Source organism: Loxodonta africana, chromosome 1 (genome assembly GCF_030014295.1).
Source record: "Loxodonta africana isolate mLoxAfr1 chromosome 1, mLoxAfr1.hap2, whole genome shotgun sequence".
Classification (NCBI taxonomy): domain Eukaryota; kingdom Metazoa; phylum Chordata; class Mammalia; order Proboscidea; family Elephantidae; genus Loxodonta; species Loxodonta africana.
In genome coordinates this window covers 2,081,835-2,107,918 of record NC_087342.1, presented here as the reverse complement: position 1 = coordinate 2,107,918, position 26,084 = coordinate 2,081,835, and the positions used below count along the sequence as shown (strand labels likewise).

At 52.4% G+C, this 26,084-nt stretch overlaps 1 protein-coding gene and 1 non-coding gene across 3 annotated transcripts in view; one reads left to right on the top strand and one right to left on the bottom strand.

Annotated features, from left to right (window-relative positions):
* Window positions 1-304: 304 nt before the first annotated feature.
* The window catches only part of BOC (BOC cell adhesion associated, oncogene regulated), a 92,913-nt gene continuing 67,133 nt past the window's right edge, over window positions 305-26,084 (bottom strand). For both annotated transcript variants that reach the window (XM_023551802.1, XM_023551801.2), the window contains exons 5-20: window positions 21,548-21,694; window positions 19,087-19,230; window positions 17,082-17,375; window positions 16,519-16,791; window positions 15,089-15,396; window positions 9,095-9,257; window positions 8,607-8,717; window positions 7,979-8,185; window positions 7,454-7,635; window positions 6,697-6,802; window positions 6,270-6,392; window positions 4,108-4,329; window positions 3,223-3,458; window positions 2,974-3,050; window positions 2,124-2,290; window positions 305-1,003 (exon numbers count right to left, since the gene is read on the bottom strand). In XM_023551802.1, coding sequence (XP_023407570.1) covers window positions 825-1,003; window positions 2,124-2,290; window positions 2,974-3,050; window positions 3,223-3,458; window positions 4,108-4,329; window positions 6,270-6,392; window positions 6,697-6,802; window positions 7,454-7,635; window positions 7,979-8,185; window positions 8,607-8,717; window positions 9,095-9,257; window positions 15,089-15,396; window positions 16,519-16,791; window positions 17,082-17,375; window positions 19,087-19,230; window positions 21,548-21,694 — 2,939 coding nt within the window. In that variant the 3' untranslated portion in view covers window positions 305-824. The remainder of the gene's footprint in view (window positions 1,004-2,123; window positions 2,291-2,973; window positions 3,051-3,222; window positions 3,459-4,107; window positions 4,330-6,269; window positions 6,393-6,696; window positions 6,803-7,453; window positions 7,636-7,978; window positions 8,186-8,606; window positions 8,718-9,094; window positions 9,258-15,088; window positions 15,397-16,518; window positions 16,792-17,081; window positions 17,376-19,086; window positions 19,231-21,547; window positions 21,695-26,084) is intronic.
* LOC111751462 (U6 spliceosomal RNA) lies at window positions 16,219-16,320 on the top strand. Its single transcript, XR_002786580.1, has one exon. It is a non-coding gene; the product is annotated as a U6 spliceosomal RNA (small nuclear RNA).

The following is a 26,084-nucleotide window of genomic DNA, read 5'->3' as shown; positions in this document are numbered from 1 at the left end:
ACGCACAGGGCTGCGGCCCCCTAAGGAGAGTGGGTGTCACCTCTGCAGCCTGCGCAGAGCCGCCGCCTGGGAGCGGGCAGTTACTGCTGCCTTCTGCCTTAATACAAACAGAAGCGACACTCAGGATTTAAAAAGACCAGAGATTAGGAACATCTGCTGCCTTTTCCCGATCCCGCCCCCCACCCCGCCGCCTTGATGGATCTGAAAATGTCCCAAACGGGTGTTCTCTTCAAATTCTCACACACCAAATTCTAACGTCTAAAGAAAACGCTGACTCATACATGACTAAGTTGAAAATTCCGGGGAAGACTAAACATTTATTTAGAAGTTAGAGTGTTTGTTTTTACAGAGATATGTTGCCGCAGCTGATTGATTCTGGGCGCTTTGTTAATACTTACAGTACTGTGCGCGTTGCAGTCTGCCCTCCCAGGCTGCTCAGAAAAGGCCTGCTCTAGTGCCCCGTCCTTCCAGCCAGCGCCTGTGCGCCGGCCCTCCGTGAGGCGGCTCACCTGGCGTTTCCTCTAGTCGGCGTGGACAGGTGAACAGCCGGCTGGGGAGGTCCTAAGGGGAGGCTGCTCTCCAGGGTCTGTGTTCTGGCCCGTCGGCCTCAGGCCTTCCCTGTCGGCCTTTTACATGGAGGCTTCTGGGCTCTCCCTCTCAGACCTCAAGGGGTAGGGATCCCCATGTCTCTCCAGAATCATAAAGACACATATACATTTATTTACAAGTGCATAAATATATAAATATGGCTATGATAGAAAAATAAATACCAATTTTCTCTGTCTTAAAAAAAAACATATAGTCTTTCTGGGGGCTGGATCTGTCTAAATTGTGGGGGGCGGTGTTTCAAAAGACACACGGCCAGTGGGGAGCCGCACCCCAGGCTCCCGCCCTAGGTAGGCCCCCGTGCGGTGCCGGGGGCACCAGTCTCTTCCACCCACTCGGCAGGAGTCAGGACGGTCCACCTCTTCCACTGGTATGAGGCCCAGGCAGCACGGGGGACCTGCAGCGAGAAGAGGCAGGAACCGTCAGAGTCGCTGTGAGGAGGAAGCAACAGCCAGTGGTACTGTCAGGGAAACCTCTGTGCTGGGAGCTGGTTACACTGGCCCTAAAGGAGACAAACCTACAACTGTGACAGGGATGGTCCTGCTCCCTCCACGGTGGGCAGGGCTGTCTGTCACCGCCACTTCTTGCTCAGGTGTGGCATGCCCCCTGAGCACTGCAGTGGTGGACCGCAGAGACCCTCGGCCCAGCCAGCGCTGCCAGGGCAGGTGAGGTCTGCCGAGCGTGTGAACATGGAGGAAAGCCCTACTCTTGTCCATATTTGGGCTGCTTCTCGCCCTGTTGGGATGGCTTCTGGCTGTGATCACCCCACTCACAATCCATTGCCCCCAGATCAAGGTGGTCCAGTTTTAACGATGCTGTGTTTGGCTCCCTTTAGAATTTAACCTCCCAGAGGCGGCGTCCAGGATCTGCATCTGAGCTGACAGTTATACCATGAAGGCTAGGAAGCATGAGCAGCCCCGTGAGCCAGCCTGTGCCTGGACCAAGCAGCCCCTGATTTCCAAGAGACAGGCACAAAGGAAGACAGCGGGGGGTGGGGGTGGCGCATGGCCTCGAGCCCCTTGGAGAGAAAGTTCTGTGGAAGCACAAAGAGTTACTATGATGGGGTTTGTAAGAACCTGGCTCCTTAATAACTGACACAACCTTATTCCTTAATTAAGAGACAAGACCCAACAAAGCAAGGTATTTTGGAGCGATTAGAGGACGCCTCTTAGTGGGATGGGAGGCAGGAGAAATTTGTCAGTGGCCTTCAAGTGCAGAGACCAAAAGGGCTGCTTCTCTCTCTGAAATGGATAAGTTGTTTTTCTCAGTTTTGGGGGACCACAGCTTGCAGTGTTGGAGCGGCACCCACCTGGTGCATCCTGCCCATCTGCTGGGCCTTCAGCGGTGAAGCCAAGTGGCTGTCCACCCTTCACTGCCCTGCTCATTCCATATCAGAGCTGTGGACGGCTCCTTATCCATCACCACCTTTGAGGCCTGCTGTCTCCCCACCTCCACATCACACTGGGTCATGGGAGCTCTCCCACAGCCTCCCCAGCCTATCAGTCTCCACCACCGACCTGAGTGAGACGGAGGGTCCCACGCTGCCTCCACCCCAGGGCTCTCAGTGGCAGCAGGCTGCTGCTGGAGGTGGCAGCAGTCCCGGTGGGGCTGGAGCAGCTGGAGAGCTGAGTCATCGGGCAGCGTGTACAGGAGCGAGCCCTCGTCCGGGCTTGGCGTGGGAGTCCTGCAGTGCAGGAGACCGGAAGGGAAGGTGAGGTGGGGCAGAGCGGGCTGGACCCTGTCCAGAAGGTACCAGAGCCAGTCAGGGGGGCTGAGATGGGGACTGCACCCCTTTGAACATCAGTAGGCAGGCCACCATCACGTCCACTGGTAACTCCTGTCCATTTCCATCTGATTCCATGCAAGTCCTAAGTGTGTGGAGGACATGAAGTCCAGGCCCAGGGGCCTACGGGCCAAGTCGGCTGCATGTGGGTGCATCTGGCCTGCCAGGGGAGGGAAGGATCCGGAGAAGCCAGCACATGCCTCAGAGCAGAAGGGCAAGGTAACTGCAAACACAGCAACCACCTGTTAGGGTAACGGCCCTGTGGAGCAGGGTTGTCAGATTTGGGGAGTCCTGGTGGTGCAGTGGTTAAGAGCTCTGCTGTTAACCAAAAGGTCAGCAGTTCACATCTACCAGCTGCCCCTTGGAAACGCAATAGGGCAGTTCTACTCCGTCCTATAGGGTTGCTAAGAGTCAGAATTGACTCAAAGGCAATGGGTTTGGTTTGCAGAGTTTGGTCTTTATAGTTTTGAAGAGAAGCACTAGCGTTTGGCTTCCAGTGGCTGAAGCTGGGTTTGGGGCACCAAAGAGAAAGCTAGGCTCTGGGGCTCTGGAGTAAAAGGCAGAAAGAGGAAGGGGCTGGTTACCTGGTGAGCTGGTGGCTCTGGGGGTCATGTCCGTTTCCAGGAATGGTCTGCCTCAGCAGGCTGTTGGTGTCATCCTGCTGCTCAAAAGAAAAATTAATGAAACAGTCACTTCAGGGAGTCCAGGTTCCCTGTTCAACTGGATGAGCTCACTCCTAACTAAAGAAAGCTTGGCCCCAAAGCCCAGGGTGAGAGGCTGGAAGGGAGGGGGCCCCAGGCGGCAGCCTGCCCACACACCCAGGAGTACGTTACCTGCTGAAGCTCCCCTGGGCAGTGTGGCTGAGGTTCCAGGCCCGGGTAGCCCATTGCAGCCGCAGGGCAGCCCCTATTCACACGTACCCCGTTGGCACAGGCCCGTCCATTGATGCCGCTGAGGTAGGGCTGCCCACTGTCTCGGTGCCCTGGGAGTCCTCCCAGTGGCACCATGGTATATTGGCAGGAGGAAGACAGAAGGGCGCTTCGAGGAAAACCCAGGTCTGCAGTATGTTCTAGAAAAACAGGAGGACCGAGGTATGGTTAGACCAAGGAGGTGGCGGGGGCAGCTTGAAAAAGCCCCAACCACACAGGCTCAAATGAGGCAAGCAAGGAGGCAACACTGGGGAAGGGATAAAGAACATTCTCTCTTGGAATAGTCCTTCTGTCACTCCTTCCTCCTAACATGTAGACTTTTTTGTTGATGGCAGCGGGTAGAAGGGTGAGGGGAGACGTAAGGACAAGAGTCTGGGGGAAGGAGGTGCCGAGCAAACAGAGGGAGCAATATTTAGATGAAGCAAGCTGACCAGAGGCACCGCCATTTGAAGCAAAAATTCAGGGATAGAAGATTAATCCACCATAAAGGGGAAGGCTGAGAGCAGGCCCACAACCAGAGAAGAAGCAGGAAACAGAGGAAGTAGGAACGTGAGGTCAGCAAAGCAGCTTCAGACGTTGAGATGAGACCATGAAACACTGCGCTCCAGAGGTACAGAGAGGATGAGCCGATGCAGAGGGACGGCTGGTCCTGGAGTATTCTCTGACTCCCTCAGGGACTCTGGGGACCGAGGAGCTTGAGCCCCGCAGAGCATGGCAAGCTGACCTCTCCTAGGGGTGTTGGCCTCCTAGGTTGGCTCCCCTTTGTGCTGACGAGGGTCACTCACTCACTTTGCTTAGACCAGGCCCTCCACAAGCAGAAGGGGATGAAGGCAACGATGATGAGGACGACTGAGCCCAGGACGATGCCAACAATCAGATAGGGCAGGTCACTGGAGCGTGCCACCATGGCCCCGGTGCCCATGGGCCGCTCTAGGGTCTCAGGGGGTGGTGGTTGCGCTGGGGCCAGTGTTGGGGGCGGGAGATGACCAGGCTGACCAGGAGACTTGCGAGCTATAATTGGGGATAAAACTCACGTCAGCATCTATTTCTTTAACATTTCCTTCACAACAAATGGGAAAAATACCCGTATTCCATGGATGTGGGAAATGGGGTCACGCTCACAAGATAGGGCCTCAAAGCCCCTTATTAGAATGGTGTCTACACTCGGCATGAAATCTGTGCCTCATGTGAAATCTGGTACTGCTGAGGGGGCAGAGCCTTATACACCCATTCCTCACTTATCCACATGGTTAGCTTCCAAAGATCAGGTCATTGTGGGAAAATCGGTGTCATGAAAGGATGGAGGGTTTTCTGTTTTCAGAATATCCATTTGTCTGACTTTTTAATTTAGAAAACATGATCATAGAAATACTGACAGCTACGATTTACTGATGTGCTCATCAGGGTGATGAGTCCAGCTAGGGATTGTTCCTCTGGGGAGGAGGAGGCTTGGAGGAGGCAAAGCTGGGTAACGCGGGGCTGTGTGACTGGAGGGCCCACACACGGCTTAGCCACTTCACCTTCCTCCTGTGCTGGGTCACAGCTCCCCTCTCGCAGGGCTCCACTCCCACCCCTGCAAGCCCTGAGTTCACAGTCCTGGAGCCTGCCCTGCCCTCTGGGCCTGGCCAGTCACCGAGGCTCAGGGCTTCCTGCCAGAGTGCTGGGAGATTGGCCGTGCACCCAGCCCCACTGGGGGGAGGCTTCGGGCCCAGTTCAGCTCACTTTAAGATGTCATTAAACTTGCACACTTTTCTACCAAACACCCTCTCCAATGCCTCTCTCTTTCCTCCCTTCCCACCCCACAGCAATTTTGTGGGGCCTCAGGCCATATAGGAGTCGGGAACCCAGAACAGGTAGGTGCATTGGCTGGGTGTCTACCTGGAGGCTGCTCGCCATGGAGGAGGCTGGCCCCGTGTGGCAGCTGGATGCGGTGCCCCCAGAAGGCTTGGCACAGTGCAGCCCAGCTTCCCGGAGGTGGCTCAGAGACACCCTCCTCCAGAGAGGGTCGTTCCACAGCCATTGGCACCATGCCTGCTGCCTCATTAATGTGCAAAATAGTCAGATAGTAGATTTTTTACTATTGTAGTAAATGCAGATTGTTGGATAGATAGTTGATAAATGATTTGAATCTCCTGGGGATCTTAGAAAAATGTAGATTCCAATTCAGTATATATATGTATCGATTCTGATTCAGTATATCTGGGGACAGAAATGCAAGTTCTCAGCAGGGGTTTGAACCTGAATGAACTGGTTCGAACCCCTGGAATTAACCAACAATCTAAGTACTAAGTTTTATTGTAGGAGTAAGGTACTTATAGACAGTTCACAACTGAGAATGGGCTCTATTCCATGAATTCATGTACGAGTTAACACCCAAGTCTCCTTGTAGCTCTGCTAGCCTCCTTGCACCATCAGGATGGTGACCTGTTGTTGTTTAGTTGTTGTCGATTCCAACTCAGAACAACCCTATGGGCACACCAGAACTGCCCCACAGGGTTTTCCAGGCTGTAATCTTTATGGGAGCAGATCAGCAGGTCTTTTCTCCCATGGAGCGGCTGGTGGGTTCAAGCCGCTGACCTTTCAGTTAGCAGCTAAGCACTTAACCATGGCACCACTAGGGCTCCTTGATGGTAGCCTAAAACCAAAAACCAAACCGACTGCCACTGAGTCAGTTCTGACTCATAGCGACCCTACAGGACAGAGTAGAACTGCCCCGTAGGGTTTCCAAGGAACAGCTGGTGGATTCGAACTGCTGACCTTTTTTGGTTAGCAGCTGAGCTCTTGTAATATGAGGCACAGGCAAATGAGGAGAAGAGTTAAAAATGACAAAGTACAGGGTTATCCAGAAAGTAAGGAGTCTCCATGGGAAACAGATACCCAGCCTGGCACAGGGAGTAATGACTTTGCCCTAGTTTGCTGGGAACAGCAAGACAAGAGAGCAGAGATGCCACCTTTGGTCTCACAGATCATCACGTTGCTGAATTCACTCTCGCCTCCTTCGTTGAAGCACTGCATCTTAATGTCATACGAGGTCTCCGGCTGCAGGTGGCTGATGGAGTGCCAGTACCTGTCCCCTGTGAGAGAGCATCACAGGCGGTCAGACTCAGACAAAGGCTCTGTACCTGGTGTGGGGGGCAACGTGGTGCCCTTGGAGGAAACGCTCTCAGGCCCCACCCAGGCTCCTGTGGCCCATCATCATGAGAAGGAGGCATGTCAGTTTAAGAACCTGATGGCCCCAAGTGTGTCATGTCTGAGTCAAGGACGTGGGGCACAGATGCTTTCTGTCACCCAGACCCAGGATTTATGTTCACTGGCTTTCTCCAGCCCCCAGACCCCCTGCCAGCAGAGGAAACTATGGCACCCCAAAGTGTTTCTTACCTTCCACCATATCCTTCTTGTAGTCACTATCGTTGTCACTGTCTGTGGGTCGATAATAGATATAAAAGCCGTGGATTGGGGTGTTGTTGTTACTTGCTGGAATATACTATAGGGGATGGAGGAGAATTAAGTGACAATGGTACAGAGAAATCATCATCAGAGCAAACCACTGATCTGTGACAATTCCACCCCAGCCTAGAGTCTGAAATGCACAGGAGACCTCTAAAACACACTTCTGAGGATTTGTCTCCATGAGGTTTTCTGAAGAGTGTCATGGAGACCATTCACTGTTTTATTTAGCCTGGGGGGTCCCCAAGCTGTTGGAGACAAGAAACGAATTTCTATTTCACCAAAGACTTAAGTCTCCTCTGAACCTTCCTGAGCATCGTGAGGTTAAAATGGGGCTCTGGACAATGGTGTTGGGATCCCCTGTGGTGGCTGAGGAAGGGCAGAAAGGAGGGCAGCAGAGAGCCTGAACAGAGGACCCAGCTCAGAGGTCTGGCAGGTTATGGCACCAAAACCAACCAAAGACACTGATAGCAGCTCCAGCTAATAGAGCCCTCCCTCCCCCCAACAACTGGCTTTCAGGTGCACTACGTGGGACAGCCCAGCTCCCAGGCACACAGGTGGAGGAACACTTAGGGGGAAGCGTCCTGGAAGAAGTGATTCCTTCCCGCCCCTGCTGCCGGCAGCCAGCTGGGCTGCAACACAAACCACCGTGCCACCTTCACATAGCAGCACCCCCAGGTCCGCTTACCATCCACTTGAGCATGATGGTGGTCTCATTGACTGCATCCGTGAAGGTGATGTAGGGGCCTGCCACGGGCCTCTCATACACACGGCCGCTGTAGCCTGACACCATGTAGGGCCGGGAGGGGGCGCTGGGCTCGCTCTCCCCCAGCATGTTCAGGGCTCGGACTCGGAACTTATAGGAAGTGCCTGGTGAGCAAGAGATGCTCATTGAGCCCAGGGGTGGGAAGCACCTTCTGACTTCCCCAGGTCCATCAAGGCCCAGGACTTGGGCAGCCTGTCCCCAAAGGACTCATAAAATCTCCCATCCTCATCCCAAAGGAAAGGGCTCTGGACGCTCTCATGGAGAGGAGAAGAAAAAAGGGACTTGTGGGACTCAGGGAAACACCACAAAGAGGACCCACGTAAGCACCATAGTAGATGGAAGGCAGAGTGGAAGAGGGACCTCCAAAGCTCCCCTCTTCCTCCTCCCCCTCCTCTGAGTGGTCAGTGGAACAGTCGAGGGTCCTGAGGGAGAGGGCCAGGATCCTACCTTTCTCTAGGCCTGTGATCTCCACGGAGAGCCGTGAGGGTGGGATGGCACTGGTGGCCAGAATCCAGTCACCCACTTTCTTCAGCTTCTTGTATTCCACACGGAAGGACTGAATCGGGAACCCTCCATTCCCACGGGGAATCCAGGTCACGTACACTGATGTCTCAGAGGCCATGGAGATGGTGGGCCTGTCTGGGGCTTCTGGGGCTGGGAAAGCCCAGACACAATGAGGAAGGAACCATGAGATGATGGTTATGTTCTGACTGGACTCGGCTGCTCCCATTATCCCCACAGCCCTCCACCCACTGCTGCTTGGACCACCCTGGTGAGTGCCCCCGCAAGGAGGAGCCTTTGAGTTGATATTCCTTCGAGCTACCCTTCTGGGAAGCCAGGGTGTGGCTGGCCAGAGGGTCAGCAGCTCTCTCCAGCAACCCATGTCAGACTCCAGTTTTATTTTTAAAAACTCCAATCTCTACTTTCTCATCATGGTGAACTGGGGAGATCCATGGGACCAGGTTCCTACTAGACCTGCCGCAATGGGGCCTTGGAAGCAGTGGGCCTGGCTTCCAGTTCTTTGACTGTTGCTCACCCCACCCCTGCATCCTACCCCCACTGCCGCCAAGCTTACGGGAGAGGCGGCTGTGGTCCGGCTGGCTGCTACTCTGGGGGCTGGCTCCAGGGTCGTCCCTCTGGATCTGCTGCTCCTTGCTGGCCACAATCTCGGGTTTGGGCCTCCGTCCTGGGAGGAAATAGGTGGAGATCAGCAAGGGAGGGAGTGTCCTTCTTGCCTGAGACTCTGCTGAGGGGTCGGCCAAGGTGGTGCAAACAAGAATAAAGGCCACGGAGCGCGCAGTTTCGTTCCCAGCTCATCTGAAAGCCATGGTATTGCTGCTGTGTAAGAGACAGACAAAGGGATGCCGCGAGGCCCCTAGTGACTCTCCTGATGAGAGGCGTGGCCTGAGCCTGGCACACAAACCAAGGGTGGCAGGAGCTGAAAGCAAAGGCAGAGTCCAAGGTGTGTTGCTGGGGCAAGGTGAACAGGGCTTCCCACCTGGGCCTCAGAGGACTTGCTCAGGCCCATGAAGACCGCAGGCTGGGGGCAATGTGTGACCTCACCAGTTCGGAAGGTGACCATGGCTGTCTGGCCCTCGCCGGCACAGTTGTAAGCGGCCATTTCCACTTCATACAAGCTCCCGGGGTCGAGTCTGCTGAGAGTCAGGCGGTGCTGGCTGGCTGGAATGCCGGAGATGGTCCAGTCATCAGAGGTATTCATCACCTGCTGGAGAAGGTGGCTTGTATAAGGACCGGCATCCCTGCTTGGAGCTACAGGTGGGCTGTGGTTTGCAGGGAAAGCAAAACTGAGCACAAGAGGATAGGGGTGGGAAGGACAGGAGCAAGCCAGGTGGGGGGCCATGCAGATCTCTGACTGCCTCTCAGGGACGCCCATCCTCGCTGTGACAGTAGAACCAGGCTCCCTGATGCCCATTTGATGATCCATCCAAAGAAAACCCAGTGGGGAATGTCAGAAGGCCTGAATGATAGCGCTGAGAACTTCTTCAATGACCTTGTACTTCTGAGACCCTCCATTTTTAACTCCTTCTCCTTGCTCTATTTAAACCAAATACAGTTCCTTCCGTTTTCACCCTAATGAGCCAATGATGAGAATGCTAGTAAAAGTAGCAGCAGCAGCAGCGACCTTTGCTCAGTGCTCACTATGTGCCAGACATGGAGCTGCGTGGTTCCTATGCAATGCCTCATTCTCCTCACGACAGCCCACTTGACAAACAAGCCTGAGGCTTCACAAACGACTGTCGGTAATGAGCCCAAGGCCATGACGCCAGGGAGTGGAGAAACCACAGCTTCACTCTAAACCGCATATTCATAATCACAGCCTACTCTAGAAAGAAAAAGCATCTGGAAGCCTGGGTTCAAATCCTGGTTGGGTCCTTTATCAGCTTTGCAACTCTGAGCAAGTTCCCTAACCTCTCTGACCCCTAAACTTTTCATTTCTGTTGTTGTTGTGAGTTCTACTGAGTTGGCTCTGACTCATGGCAGCCCCGTGTACAACAGAATGAAACATTCGGTCCTGTGCCACCTTCATGATTGTTGGTATGCTCAAGTCCATTATTGTAGTCATTGTGTATCTTGAGTGCCTTCCAACCTACAGGCTCATCTTCTGGCACTATAATGGATAATTTTCTATTGTGATCCTTTAGAGGGTTTTCGTTAGCTAATTTTTGGAAGTAGATTGCCAGGCCTTTTTTTCCTTGTCTGTCTTAGTCTGAAAGCTCCACTGAAACCTGTTCACCATGGGTGACTCTGCTGGTACACCCACTCCTCACTTACTGACGTAGTTGGGTTCCAAAGACCAGGTTGTTATGCAAAAATCAGCATTATGCAAAAGTAGAGGATGACCACACCACATCACAAAATGGAAGATGACTGCATCATTACATAACTGCCAAATTACATCATTACACAACTGCCAAATTATATACTACATAACTGCCAAATTACATCACTACATAACTGCCAAATTACATCATTACACAACTGCCAAATTATATACTACATAACTGCCAAATTACATCACTACATAACTGCCAAGTTACATCGCTACTTAACTGCCAAGTTACATCACTACATAACTGCCAAATTACATTGCTACATAACTGTCAAATTACATCACTACATAATTGCCAAGTTACATCACTACTTAACTGCCAAGTTACATTGCTACATAACTGCCAAATTACATTGCTACATAACTGTCAAATTAATCACTACATAACTGCCAAGTTACATCGCTACATAACTGCCAAATTACATCACTACATAACTGCCGAATTACATCACCACATAACTGCTGAATTACGTCACTACATAGCTGCCAAATTACATCATTACATAACTGCCAAATTATATACTACATAACTGCCAAATTACATCACTACATAACTGTCAAATTACATCACTACATAACTGCCAAGTTACATCATTACGTAACTGCCAAGTTACATAGCTACATAACTGCCGAATTACATCACTACATAACTGCCGAATTACATCACTACATAACTGCCGAATTACATCACTACATAACTGCCGAATTACATCACTACATAACTGCCGAATTACATCACTACATAACTGCCGAATTACATCACTACATAACTGCCAAGGTACATCACTACATAACTGCTGAATTACATCACTACATAACTGCCAAATGGAGAATCATGGCTCAGCCAACGTTGACACATAACTTTAACCATCACAGCCAGCATTACTCTCACCTCACACCTCAGCATTCGTTACTGCCAGACGTACGTTGTTAATGCACAAAAGAGTTGGATAGTACATTTTTTACTATTGTCATAAATGTGAAACATCAGGTAACGAGACAGTCAATAAGTGAGGAGTAGGAGTGTTTGAGGAGACCCTGGTGGCGTAGTGGTTAAGTGCTACGGCTGAGTCGGAATCGACGGCACTGGGTTGGGTAGGTGTATTTGAAATACTGGTGGCATAACTTCCAGCATCACAGCAATATACAAGCTGCCACAGTATGACAAACTGACAGGTGGTGTTTCACTTCTAAACAACAACAACAAAAAAACCCCAGTGCCATCGAGTGGATTCCGACTCATAGCGACCCTATAGGACAGAGTAGAGCTGCCCCATAGAGTTTCCAAGGAGCACCTGGCAGATTCAAACTGCCGAGCCTTTGGTTCGCAGCCATAGCACCTAACCACTACACCACCAGGGTTTCTGTTTCATTTCTAGAACAGGGCAAATAAAACTCTTGAATTATTCTGAAGATTCAATTAGGTGGTACAGGTAAAGTGGCCAGCATTGAACTTGGCACAAAATAGGTTCCCAACAGATAGATGCCTGCCCCCTCTGCTGAACGTCCTACATCCTCCACCCTATGAGGTCTCTGCCATTTCACCCCCGCACCCTTGCTCCTGTGGAAACCCTGGTGGCGTAGTGGTTTAGAGCTAGGGCTGCTAACCAAAAGGGTGGCGGTTCGAATCCACCAGGCACTCCTTGGAAACTCTATGGGGCAGTTCTACTCTGTCTTATAGGGTCACTATGAGTCGGAATCAGGGTTACTTTCTTGCTCCTGCCCTCAGGCCTTGCTTAAGACTTAAAAGCTGTGGATAAATTATAATTACTATGGGTTAGACTTTCATGGCTTTGAGTCCCCAGCCCTTTAAATCTAAAGAAAAACATAAAGGGGCTCCAGGTTCCCCTACAAGTGATGCTGGGAGGGTCCTCGTCTCATCCACTCACCTCTCAGGGAAAAGACTCAGCTGCCGGTGGAGCCCCTGGGTGCTGCAAATGGTTAATGCGCTCGGCTGTTAGCCAGAAGGTTGGCCATTCATGTTCACCCAGAGGCATCTCGGAAGAAAGGCCTGGTAATCTAGCCAAAAAATTAGCCCTTGAAAACCCTATGGAGCACAGTTCTACTCTCTGCTGGAAGTGAGCTGAGGTTTGCTGAAGGGAGAAAACAGCTGGTAGGAAGAGCCCTTATCCCCAAGCCGAGTATTCAGATGCAGAACAAAACCTACCATTCAAGGGACAGGGATGTCTGGGCTCATTAAGGTCAGGCTTCCAGGATTTGTTCCAAGGGGAGACGTTTTACAAACCCAGACTCCCCAGAGATGCTAGAAACCCAAACACGGTAGCCAGGGTCTGCAGATGCACCGAAGAAGTGAAGCCGGCCTCACGCACTTGAAAAAGTGAGAAGTAGCCGAATGACTCCCAGTGCCCAGCAAGAGAAGGTGGGTGGAAAAATACAACAGGAACGTTGACATTCGATTTCAAAATCCTTTCTGTGCGATGATCTTTAGGACACGTTAGAGCCTCAAGAAGAAAACTGCTTTCAAGACATAATTTCTGCCTGGCAACACCCGTCCAACAGCTCCGAATGCCCCCGAGGCTGGAGCCTGATAGAAGCCAGATGCAGCTGGGCCTCAGTCCTCTCACTTCCCCTGCACCCCCATCCCTCAGCCCAGCAATGAAAACACGAAACCGGAGGGTCATCAGTCACCGTCACGTGCACTGTGAGGGTGACGTGGCCTCAGCCTTGCACCTCCGGACTCCTGCGCCTGGCCTTTTCCACCTCTGGCCTGAAAATATTCTTGTTATCACGCTGGTTTTTGTCTCCTGGGGCCAAGCGGCACCTGGCCTGCCCTGATCTTTGTCTACAAGTGTGAGATGGAGGTGTTTAGTTATGGGGGACGATAAGGGTTAGTACCAGGCCTGCCCCATCACCTGTGCTGAACAGTGCAGCTTTTTGTTAACAGCTCACTCACAGCAGGCTGAGGGCTAATGAGAAGCTGCCCCCTCGATCTACCTGGGAGGCAGCAGAGGGGCAGGATGGGGCTGCTCTGCCTGAGGTGTATCTTTCTGACGTCACCTGTGTCTCTGTGGACCTGTCCAGACCCAAGGTCTTCCGGGAAGGCGGTCGAAGGAAAAGAAGAGCATGAGAGGGGCCAGCTGACTCCAAGGTGGGGGATGGCTTCCACACAGCCAAGCTTTCCACCACGCCGGGGAGGGTGGGGGAAAGTGGATAAAGGTTTCTAACATGTTTGTCTATTTTCCGTATTTTCTACCAGGTGCGTGTAGCACTTTGTAAGTGACAATAGCACACATGCATGATAAAATTCCACATTCTATAACACATGCTATTCCCCACTCAGTAAAATTAAAAAATCCATTTCAGGACAACAATTTCCTACTGTCTAATGGACTTAGAGGAACCCTGGTGCCATAGTGGTTAAGAGCTACGGCTGCTAGCCAAGAAATGAGCAGTTCAAATCCACCAGGCGCTCCTTGGAAACTCTATGGGGCAGTTCTACTCTGTCCTATAGGGTCGCTATGAGTCAGAATTGACTCGACGGCACGGGTTTTTGTTTTTTTTTAACAGTCTTAGAAGGAGACCCTGGGTGGCGCAAACCATTAAGTGCTTGGCTACTAACTGAAAGGTGGTCAGTTCAAACCCACCCAGAGACATCTCAAAAGAGAGGCCTGGCAATCTGTTTCCAAAAACTCAGCCATCGAAAACCCTGTGGAGCACAGTTCTATTCTGACATACACGGGGTCACCATGGACAGCAACTGGTTACTGGTTAATGGCCTTAGAAAGAGAACAGTACACACTTGGGGTGAACAGGGATGTTTTGGAGCACCTTCTTACAGGGAATTTCACGTCCCTGTCCCCTGGGGGGCAACAGCGGGCAAAAGCCGGGCCTTGAGGGAGGGCAGCTGCCTGGCTTCCCCATCCTGCCTCACAGGACCCAGTGTTGGAGGATGGAGCTGGCTCCCTCTGTCACCGCATCGGTGCTCAGCCAGAGACTCCCTCCCTGACAGCTCTGGGACATTCACCTGGACAAATTACCTTCTGTCAGGAGAAAGAGCTGAGGTCTACACAACACGGCGTACTTTCCGCTCAAACGCCTGCTTGTCCAACCTGAACCATGATGAATTCTGAGAACTGAGGGGGTACTTTACAATGGTGAGAGAAAACATTTGTTCACAAATATCTGCTTGCGTTTTCCTGGCTTTAGAATGAGCTCGCCAGGCCAGAATCCCTGTCAGAGCTTACTTTGGTCAAAAAGCAAAGCAAAACAACAACCACGTCAACAAATGACAGGACAGAGGTGAACATGTCTGGTGGTGGCTCATGGGAGACAGTCCTGCTTTCTCTTCTGGGATGGGAGTTGATGTTATTGGCTTCCGGGAAAGAGATGGAGAGGGCTCAGACTTGAAGCTCTTTGCTTAGGTCTGTGTGTGGGGGTTCAAATTCACTCAGAGGCACCTCAGAAAAAAGGTCTGGTGATCTACTTCAGAAAGATCACAGCCACTGACAACCCTACGGAGCAGTTTTACGTGGGGTCGCCATGAGATGGAATCGACCTGACAGCAAATGGTTTGACTTTGCCCCGAGGGCACATCTCACAGCCAGATTCTTGGGTAGAATGGACACTGAGGAGGCAGGAGAGGTCATGACGAGCGCTGGGTTTGCTGCTCCAGGCTGCAGAGGCTCAGGGGGAGGTGGCCAGGAGGTGGCCAGGAGGTGGAGAGACGAGGGCGGCAGGGACTGTACCTTGCGGTGTTTCACCACATAGTAGAGGATGGGCACCCGGCCACTGCCCTCGTGCCGAGGCCGCCACACCAGCTCATACGAGTCAGTCTTGGACGTCCGGGGCGAGCTGAGGATGACAGGGGCCTCGGCAGGAGCCACCTGGCCCTTCTCCCCTGGGCACGGCAGGGAAGCAGACTGCATTCCCGTCAGGGGCCGCTGAAGCCCTGGGTGCCCCCTCAGCAGCTGGTCAGGGCTGCCGGGTCTGGAAGGTGGTGCAGGAGGTGTGGCCACATCTGACTTAGCATCTCGCCACGGCCTCAGGGTGCTGCCTGGAGGACAGAGCAGGAGAGAGAAGGGCAAGAAGAGACATGTTAGTCTCTGCTGTGTTTCTTTGCTGGGCTACTGCCCTGAGGGAGACAAGGGGCAGGAGGAGCCCTCACCCTCAGGGCCTGGGACGCCCACCACCCACTGGACACACAAGCAGGCTCTGTAGAAGAGAGGCCGGCATCCTGCCCTGCCAGGAGGGAAAGGCATCCTGGACCACACTGCTTAGGCTTGTCCCGCGGCTCCGAGGAGACAGGCCAGGTTCACCCAGACCTGCCTCTTTTCCTGAGTCTGCTCTAGGCTCCTCTCAAGTGAACGATCTCACTTGGCTCCCGAGGTGCAGGAATGCCACGCCTTTCGCCTTTCATTCTCACGTCTAGGCTGGGGGTGGGAACATGTCCTTTCACTGTGGGGTCCTAACACCATGGCACAACGTGGCCGTTTCCTCCTTCACTGAGGAGGCGTGGAACTGAGCCATGAAGCCATCTGCAACTCCCTTCTGAGAGCCCGAGAGGCCAGGAGAGGCAGTGCCTCCCTCAGGAGCCCCCCAATACCAGTCTCCCTCCGCCCCACCTCTCCCCACCACAGGATGCTGGCACCCCACAATGCTGAGTCAACATTTCATGTATTTATCTCCAGTTGTTTCCTGGTGGGTTCCACCTGCTTCACGAGAAAGGTTCTTGAGGCGAGGGGTTTTGTCAGGTTTCTCCGCACCCCCATGTTACCCAGCTAGCTCAGGGTGGGCACACAGCAACTGCTAAATCTGCACGGCTGCTCATCAAAATGGATTCCATGGCAACCTAGAAGCCCACAGATTCTGCAAACTAATTTTTCAAAAATATGTGCTTGCTTCGGGAATGATACAGAGAAGATCGGCATGGCCCTGGTGCAAGGGTGGTGCACAAATTCGTGACGCGTTCCATAATTATATAAAAAAAAAATACAACAATTAAGTCATTACTGAATTTTTATTAACTCACTTCTGACTTGTTAATAAGTTAAAGTAAATTGGAACTTTCAAAGAAAGCCCACATTTGTCTGTCCTGTATGTTGGGGTACTGAAAGTTCACTGGCAAAGAAAGTTCCATGAATGTTGGGCTGGATCGGGGACCATGAGGCACACTCACCAGGCCTGGCGGTCCTCAGCTGGACCACGGCGTGGGCGCTTCCGACTTCGTTCTCGGCCATGCACTGGTAGACACCTTCGTCCTCGGGCCCCACGCTGACCACACGCAGAGCCCTGCGTGACAGGCGGAGGCGCTGGCTGGAGGTGAGGGGTACAGCATTCCTCAACCACAGCACGGAGGGCGGGGGGTTCCCGCGCACCTCACAGGTGAGTTTGGCGCTCTGGCCCCACGGGATGACCAGCTGGGACAGCCCCATGGTGACCTCGGGAGGCTCTGTGGGAAACCAGAGTTGGGTGAGAAGGGCTGGGGAGGCGTCCTTCTTCCCCTTGCTGCCGGTATCTCCTCATGGGAAGGAGGAGGTAAGGAAGGTGTCATGCGCCCCATCAGAGTCATGGTGGGAGGGGGAAGAATGAGGCTGCCAAGACCCTGTGCCATGCACCACCTCTGGGCGTGCCTTCCACCAGGCAGTGGCCCTCTCTGAGCCTCAGGCAATGTGCCTCTAGAAAGGCCCAGCAGAGCAGAGAGGGGCCAAGGAGAAGGAGGAGGCCCGCAGGGACACCTACCGAACACCTGGACGTTGTAGAGGATGACGGCTGCCCCGGGCTCCCCGACCCCATTGTTGGCCATGCAGCGGTAGGTCCCCGAGTCCTCCTCACTGGTGCTGTCGATGAGGAGATTGCTCAGCAGGAAGCGCGTTTTGTTGTAGCCAGCAACGCTGGACCCGTCCTTGGCCCAGGTGACCCGTGGGGGTGGGATCCCACTGGCCACACACTCCAGGATGAGACTCTGCCCTTTGGTGACAATGATGGTCTGGGCCTCTGGGGGGTAGATGATGCGGGCAGCCTCTGCAGTGGAGCCTTGGGGGGCACGGAATGAAGAGCATGTGGGACCAAGACTTCTCACAAAGGGTGCCCTCCTGCCCCACCCAGGGTGGGGGGACAGCCCCAGGAGGCAGCCTATCTAGGTAAAGTGGTAAGTCATTTTGTTCCCTGAGGCCTTGGTTTCCCTGTCTGAAACAAGGAGTTCTTTCTGCTGAGCTCTGTTCTGAGTAATAAATGGGATGATGCAGTAGAGTAGCATCATTGAAGTGCTCGGCTGCTAACCGAAAGGTTGGCATTCAAACCCGCTGTGGCTCTGAGGGAGAAAAGACCTGACAATCTGCTTCCTTAAAGATTAAAACCAGAAGAACCCAAACCTGGTGCCATCGAGTCAATTCCAACTCATAGTGACCCTTTACGACTGAGTAGAACTGCCCTGTAGGATTTCCAAGGGTGTGATCTTTGCAGAAACAGATAACCACATCTTTCTCCAGTGGAGCAACTTGTGGGTTCGAACCGCCAACCTTTTTGTTAGCAGCTGAGTGCTTAACCACTGCGTCACCAGGGCTCCCTCCAAAAAATTTACAGTCTAGGACACCCCATGGGATAGTTCTACTCCGCCCTATAGGGTTGCTAAGAGTTGGAATCAACTTGAAGACCCCCAACAATGACAGCATCATCCACACTCTTAACTTTGTGTGTTTGCAGAAAGAAAGAAAGAGAGGGTGGAGAGACGAAGAGATGTTGTTTGAATGGTGCAGCGATTTTTCCTGCTTGCCCTCAGTATGTGCACTCTGAGACCGAGGCCAGGATCCAGGCCCAGGGGTCTAAGTGCCAAGGGTCTTAGTGAGGGTGACGGATGCCAAAAGCTCTCCTATCTGAGGTCCACAAATGGACAGGGGCCACTAGCCAGGTGCGCAGGGGAGGGAGCAGAGACATTTCCCAGCGCTGGGGGAGAGACTGCCTGGAACTTAGTGACTGGCAGGCTGGTCTCCAACTGCTGCTTTCCTCAGGGACCACACGGAGCCAGCCAGCGTGTGCCTGTGTGATTTTCCCTTTATGCGCTAAGCAGGGGCAGACCCGATTTATAAGACCCCACACTTGAACAGTTTGGGATGCCTTCTTTAAGAGAAAGAACACAAAATGACGAATACAAAACCAGACCTGGGGCCCAGGAAAGAAAGGAGCCCCTGAAGTTCAGCTTCATTAGCTTTACGGTCAATCCGCCTGACTCTAAAACCTAACTGTACATCAGATGTGACCCCATGGAATGTGCAAAGTGCCTGAGTAAGTGCTCTGAGAACGTAGCTGCTGTTTTCACATTACTGCAGCAATCCTGTGAGGGAGCTGTGGGGTGCCCTCAGCAGGGGGGGCAGTGTGGGCCTGACCTGCCTGACCCCAGGCAGAGCCGCAGGTCTGGGGCCTCACTGGCCTATACAAATGCAACCTCACCTGTGCACACACCCTGGGCAGCTGAGGGAGCTCCAGACCTTCCCTCCCCAGCACACACATCCCCACAAGCCCCCTCTCACAGTCTGCAGTGTGCAGGCAGGAGGCAGGCGACAACCCCACAGTGCTAATGTGACCCACCCGAGCCAGGCCGTGAGCTGTGAGCCCCACCTCCGTCCTGGATGCCCCACTGACCTGCATCCTGCAGCCACCCCCCAGAGAATGAGAGCTGGTGTTTTGAGGCCCCAGGGTCCCCCTATCAGCAGGACCCCTCCACCGGGGCCGAGGGCCTGGTCCTTACGGCGCACGCGCAGCCTGTCGCCAGAGCCGGAGGTCTTCACCTCCTGGGTCACTGGGTTGTAGGCGGCACACTTGTACGTGCCCTCGTCCTCCTGGCTGGCGTTCACGATCTGGAGGTTCCCAGATGGCATGATCAGGTAGTTATCTGAGGGAACAGCAGGACGGGGGCAACATGGGGATGAATCAGGGCCCAGAATACTGCACTCAGCAGCCCCCTTTTTTTTTTCAGTTTCTCATACAAAAATTTATATACACCTTTTTTTTTTTATATATATATACTTGTAGTTGCTCTCCCACTGCTGAGATAGCACACTCTCTCCACTCTGTATTCCTTGTGTCCATTCAGCCAGCTCCTGCCCCCTCTGCCTTCTCATCTCCCCCTCCAGGCAGAAGTAGCCCACATAGTCTCAAGCGTCTCCTTGAGCCAAGAAGCTCACTCCTCACCAACATCATTTTCTGTCTTATAGTCCAGTCCAATCCCTGTCTGAAAAGTTGGCTTTGGGGATGGTTCCTGCCTTTGGCTAACAGAAGGTCTGGGGACCATGACCTCTGGGGTCCTTCTAGCCTCAGTCAAACCATTAAATTTTGTCTGTTTAAGAGAATTTGAGGTCTGCATCCCACTACTCTCCTGCTCCTCCAGGGATTTTCTGTTGTGTACCCTGTCAGGGCAGTCATCGGTTGTAGCCGGGCACCATCTAGTTCTTCTGGTCTCAGGCTGATGTAGGCTCTGATTTATGTGGCCCTTTCTGTCTCTTTAGCAGCTCCCCTTCTTAAGTGTTACCCACAGAGGTCAGGGGTCAGGTTGGACAGGAGCCAGGAGCTTATGTACACTGAGTCCCAACAAGCCCAAACCTAGAATGCTAGTCTCCCCGTGAGACTGCGGTGAATGGGGCTGAAGAGCCAGGGTGAGGAACTAATCAATCAACCAGCTGATACACTAGCTGACTAACTGCTGAGTCAGTACACAGGTCTGCAGGAGAGCAGTCAGTCTATACTCCCAAGGGAGCTGGGGGAGGGTAGAAGGAGTAGGATTTTGGGTCAGCCAGGCCTGGGTCAAGCTCTGGATCTGCCAGGAACTAACTGTGTGACCTTGGGCAACTTAGTCACCCTCTCGGATCCTGCTTCATTTGTGAAATGGTGTAATGTGTGGAGCTGTTGTAAGGATCGAGGGGCCCCTGCTACATACTTGGGAGATGAGATGACCACTCCTGCAAGCCACCAGGAAGGAGGGACAGCCATGGTCCCAGCTCTGAGCCATCCTCACTAGAAAGGATATTCTAACCCCAAACCACTGCCCTCTTCACAATTACCACTGACACCCTTCCCTCTGCATCACTGGTCCTGGGGGCTTTGTCTGCGCCTGGCTGAGGGACGCCATGGCGGTGGGGCCCCAGGGTGTGTTCAGGTTCATGAAACAAGGGGCAGATTCCTAGCTTCCAGACACCAGTGACGGGGTGGCTTTCAGCTTCTCGACACCAGTGACGGGGTGGTTTTCAGCTTCCTGGACACCAGTGACGGGGGTGGCTTTCAGCACTGGTCTACCTGAGAACCGTGGTGTCCCTGTACTCCAGACTCGCCCAGCCAGGTGCCTGCCTGCCACTGGGCCACCTTGCGGAGTGGGAAAAGCCCCTGATCCCTCTTCTCCGCTCAGTCTCCAGTTATTTCAGAGTGGTAGGAAAAGGGTTTTTACGTTTTTAAAGAAATAGTCTTCTGTATTTTCTAAAACTTCTATAAAGAACATACATCCTTTCATAACCAGAAATAACCAGAAAATGTTAATAAAAATATTTTAAATGAAGTGAGTAAGAGGCATACGTTTTGAGCTGTGGGGTCTGGTAAAGAAGGGGCCGTTGTGGGAAGAAGCTTTGTCTGGAGGGACAACCTCCCCTGAACCCAGCACCCTATAAACCAGGCCTTGGCATCCCTTGGACCAGACACCGGGTTCACCGCTGGCTGGGCAGGAAGTGGCAGGTGCTGTGAGAGGTGACATGTCTCAGTTACTAGGAAAACTGTGTGTGTGTGTGTGTGCGTGTGTGAAAAATCCAGTTCCATTGAAAAGACCTTGTGCTGTGTGAGGAGTTGGGGAGCAGTTTCCCCCTGAAGCTCCAGGAATGGCTAGATTTGTGGGGCGACATTTCTGTGTGTGCTTGGTGGAGGGAGTGTGCCCGGAAGAATCTGGAGCCAGGTGCTGAAAGCCCTGATCACATGGCAGCAGTTTGGCAACAACTTCCAGGACCTCAAAGAATGAAGAAATGCCTCATAATGGGCAGAGGCCCTCCAGAACAGAAGCCAACTCCTTTAGGATCCTATAGAGCTAAATAGCATGACAGAAGGCAGCTGAGCAGCAGTGTGAGGACTAGGGGTTTGGAGCCAGCAGCAGGTGACCCAGTTTTGTTGGGCAGGGGGCAGTCGGAGGAGGCTAGCTTCCTTCCTGACCTGGAAGCCCTGCCCTGCTTGCTCACCTCGAGAGGCCTCCAGCCACTCCTGTTTGACGCTGTATCGGACCTGGGCCTTCGGGTGGCTCTCCGGCAGATGGCAGGCGATGACCGCCGTGTTCCCCTCGTCTACTTCGATTACGTGCTGTGCATCTAACTTGAAGTCCTGGAGGTCTGCGGAGACAAGGGAAGCTGCTGGCTGGGCCTCAATGGCGGACAGAGACAGCGTAACATTTTGGGGGTAGGCTTGTGCCATGGGGTCTTCATGTCACATAAAAGGCTGCAGAGCCTCACACGCTGGGGGATTGCCAGCAGGGGTGGTGTGAGCCCGCCCTCCAGCCTCCTGTTGTCTGTAGGAGCTTACAGGATGGAATGTGATGGCTCCATGAGCTGAGCACTGTGTGGGGCTGGAGTGGGTGGGCCGGGGGAGAGAATTCCATCAGGAGGTGCCTCTGACACAGACCAGCCCTTTCTGTTACACTGAGACAGGATGGGGGTGAGCTGGCAGTGCTGGTCAGCACTACTCAGCCTGGCTGTGAGTAGATCATGATCGAGGTACCAATGTCCCGGCACAGCAGTGGAGGCTTAGTTGAGGCTTCTGAGGGAGGTTGGCAGGAACAGCAAAAGAGAACGCTGATGTCTTTTCTCCCATTCAATCAAGAACAAACTTCCCAAGTTCTCCTCAGACATCTACAGTGGAAAGCACCAGGTCTGAGAACCATCCACTATGGCCGTAATTAGACCAGAAGGCTGATTCCTGCTACTCAGGTGCTGCACTCAATGTCATGGCCAATCCGATGGATGACCTGGCTGGCCCTCAGGGTGGGTGGGAATCTGTGGATGCTCTAAGAGTTTTCTAAGGCAAGGAAAGTTCTCCCGGCCCAGCAGGAAGCACCCTGTGTGGCTTAGTGACAGTGGAATGTGGGGAGTCAGGGCTCCTGACTACAGGCTGAAATCTCTGGCAACATCACGGCTGTGTCTCCCGACTCAGCTTGGTGATGGTGAGCCTGGGATCTAGACTGGGAAAGGATGGAGACCCATCTGGAATGACAGTGGGATGCTTCCCAAACAATCCAACAGTCCAAACACTGTATCAGCCAAATCGCTGATGTTGCTGAACAAAACAGAGGCCATTTGTGCAACAGAACTGCATTCCAAATTTGGTTTTCAGGATCCTGGCTGAATTTAAGAGAAGAAATAAAACTAACGGCAAATTAGATAAGAGAAATGAAAATACTTCTTATTATTTCTCCTCAGAAAAATATTTAAAAAGCCCTGGAGACGCCCCGTCTGAATGCTGACCACACCAAACTCTGCTCCTGAGAAGGGATACCATCAGCACTTATAGCAACTTCACTGCAAGACTCCACCTGCCTGTTCCGTTGTTTCCACAGGAGACCCAGAAGGGCAATGGGAGCAGGAGGGAGTCAGGTTTCTCACAGAAGACAAGAGTAATCACCAAAAACAAACTACTGTCACCACAGGAGAGCTGGTGATTAAGGCACTCAGTGAGGTCAGGAGGCTTCCATTTAATGGAACTTTCCAGAAGCTCTTCTTCCAGCCAAGCCAGGGCAGGAAAACTCTTGTTTCTCTGATTACAATACTAGACTGTGAGCATTTTGTGGGCAGGGACCAAGTCGTGTTCATACTTGTGTCCCTGGAACCTAACCCAGGGCCTGGCCCCAGCAGACACCGAGTAAACGCTGAATGAATGAATGAATATCTTGGAAGCAGGGCCCCACAAGTCAGGATATGAGGTGACTATTCACGTTGTCAATGAACTCAAATGCCCTAGCTGGGTTTGGTCTACACCGTGAGCTGAAGGACAGGTGCCTCGCACAAATGTTCAGTGAACGTTTGACCTAAGCACAGCCAAGGGAAGCTACTGTGAAAACAGAATGTTTCTTGAGAAGTTACTTCTTGGGTCCCAGGAAAGGGGTGAAATAGGTCTAACAAACGTGGAGTAAGAAACATACTTTCACAAGTGGTGGGGCATAAATGACGACAAATGGCCTGATCGAATCCACTGTTCCCACTGGCCTATCCCACTATCCGGGCTGAACAAGCACTGCCCCAGGTCAGGGTGAGATCTCACCCATATTCCTGCTTTTAGGTGAGTGTACGATACCCTGGGCTTTTAAATAATCATTTCACCATTATTTAATTTTGTGTGTGTGATATCTGACCCTAACTAAATTACAAATTCCTGGTGGGCCGCCAAGTAGTTTTGCACCCCAGTTTTGAGCCCCATGGTACAGTACTCAGGACACAGCAGTGCTCTCTGAGTCCTTGCTGAATGAATACATAGTCTGGAAGGCTGGGCGGGAGGCCAGCTTCACAGGCCTGCAGCCTACGTCGTCCGCAGGGCCTGCACTCGGGAGGCCCCACGCCTGCTTTAATGTTCTGCTGTCACTGTCTTAAAATTCTTAATAGTGTTTGAACAAGGGACCCTGCATTTTCATTTTGCACTGGGCCCTAAGAATTACATAGTCAGCTCTGGCTGAACCTCTCAGCTAAGATAGCTTACAAGGTTTTACTCAGAGAGGGGGAAGATTTGGACTAGGGGAGAAGGTGGATGGGCTGTGCTCACATATTCTAGCTAAGTCGTGCTTACTCTGTTTTTCAAAAGCTATGCACTTAAAAAACACCAAAGCTCTAATCCTCTTTCAGGACAGTACGCCCTGTACCTGCCATGTCAAGAGGCTCCTCACAAAGCAAGCTATGAGTGACTGCACGCTCAGGGCCATCCGGAAAATTCCTCAGTCACTGAGGGATACTCTCTTCCACGGTCTAATAAACCTACAACTACTCCACCAAAAAAAAATTTTTTTTTCTTTCTTCTCCTGTTTCTTTGCATCACTCTAAGGAAATTTGCCTCAGGCAAGAATATACTTAAACCTAGCAGATCATTTTGCAAGAAAGATGTGAGCCACTGAAACGAGTTTGGCACCAGAATGCCATCTCCACGTTAATGGCCCTGGGCTGCGACCCCACTGGTAATTAAGGGCTTATCTAGACACAGAGCACGCACTGTTGCAGGCACCCACGGCACAACCCAGGATGAGAGAACTCTGTGCCTCCTTCGGCGGCTCTTGGTTCCTCTGCACCCCTCACAACTGCTGGTTCGAGACAGCAGGCTGTGTGGTTGGGAAGGCACAAAGCTGGACACTGTCATCCCACAGCTGCACAGCCCCTCTGTTCTGATGCCAACATGTGTGCAACAGCCCGTGTGGGCAGGATCGAGGGCACCCAGCTGGGCGTCCGGCTTCCTGAGAGGGCAGATGACAGGCAAGCCTTCCTGGCTTCAAAACAAGCAAGAAGCAGTTTGGTTGCTGGCCCTGTCCCCACCCTGTGCTCCTAAGCTTAAGCCTTAGCTGTCTCTTCACTAGACAGTTGCTCCCAATTTGGCTGCTGGAGCAAAACTTGCATTTCCCTGAGGGATCAAAGGCAGAGTGGCGAAGTGATAAATTATTTGCAAAGCAAACTACCCCCTTCCCCAGTGTTTTTCAGCAGGAAGGAGGCCAGGGAGGAGTGGAGACTCCATGATCAATAGGAGCCAGGCAGCCATCAGACAGGCAGAGGCAGAGAAGGGCACTAGTTGGCCATGTAGGAAGGAAACCAGCCTGTTCTCCGGCCCCTTTGTCTGCAAAGCCGTTTTCCTGGCCACATCCCTTCCCTGGGCGGCTCAGCCGGCTTCACCAGGACTTCAGGGGACGGGCTCTTCAATTACAAATGGAGTTACCAGGCCTCCCTGCAGAACTACGGATCTGGTTTCATGGGGAAATGGTTTGACAGGGCACCTGTCCTTGCCCGTCGGCTGGTGTGTTTGGGAAATCCATTAGTGGAATGGATTTGCAGCTTTAATCCCCTACCCTTCCCTCACGCCCCTTTGTGCACCCTCTGGTGCCTTTTTCCAGTGACTTTATTCACTTGTCCGCATTAATCCAGTGCCAACAGGCCAACTCTTGTTGTTTCTCAGCTCTCAACAGGTCAGGAGCCCTGGTCTTAGGGGCCACGTCTGAGCTTAATGACCTTTTCTTGCCACAGAACTTGGTACTTTCTGAGAAAGCCCATAATGTTTTAGGCTCCATACACAAGCCTGCCCCGTTCCTTCCTTCTACGAGCTCGGTCTTAAGGGGAGATGTATATTCTGATATACCACTTCTGAGGAACCCCTGGATACATACTACAGAGCATGGAATGTGTTCTGTGTTTCCTGTTCACACGTACAGAGTACACCAGGCACGTGCTCTCTTGGCCACAGTAACAACGAAGGCAAACAGAAGACTTCTAGAAGCTTGCGATGTAGCTGCCTTCAGCAGGATCTTATGCAAAACTACAAACTGGACAAATTTTATCTCGAGCCCTGTTTTAACCTTCTCACCACCTCCCTAGTATAGATCCTTCCTTTATTAATAAAGGCTTAGCAAAGCTATGCATCAAATCACAATATTTGATGTCTACTTATGCCTTTATATGACACGAATTTTCAAATCTTAACAACAGTCTTATCCACCTGAATTTCCATGAACTTTATACTTCCAGTTACAGGGTTTAAGCGATA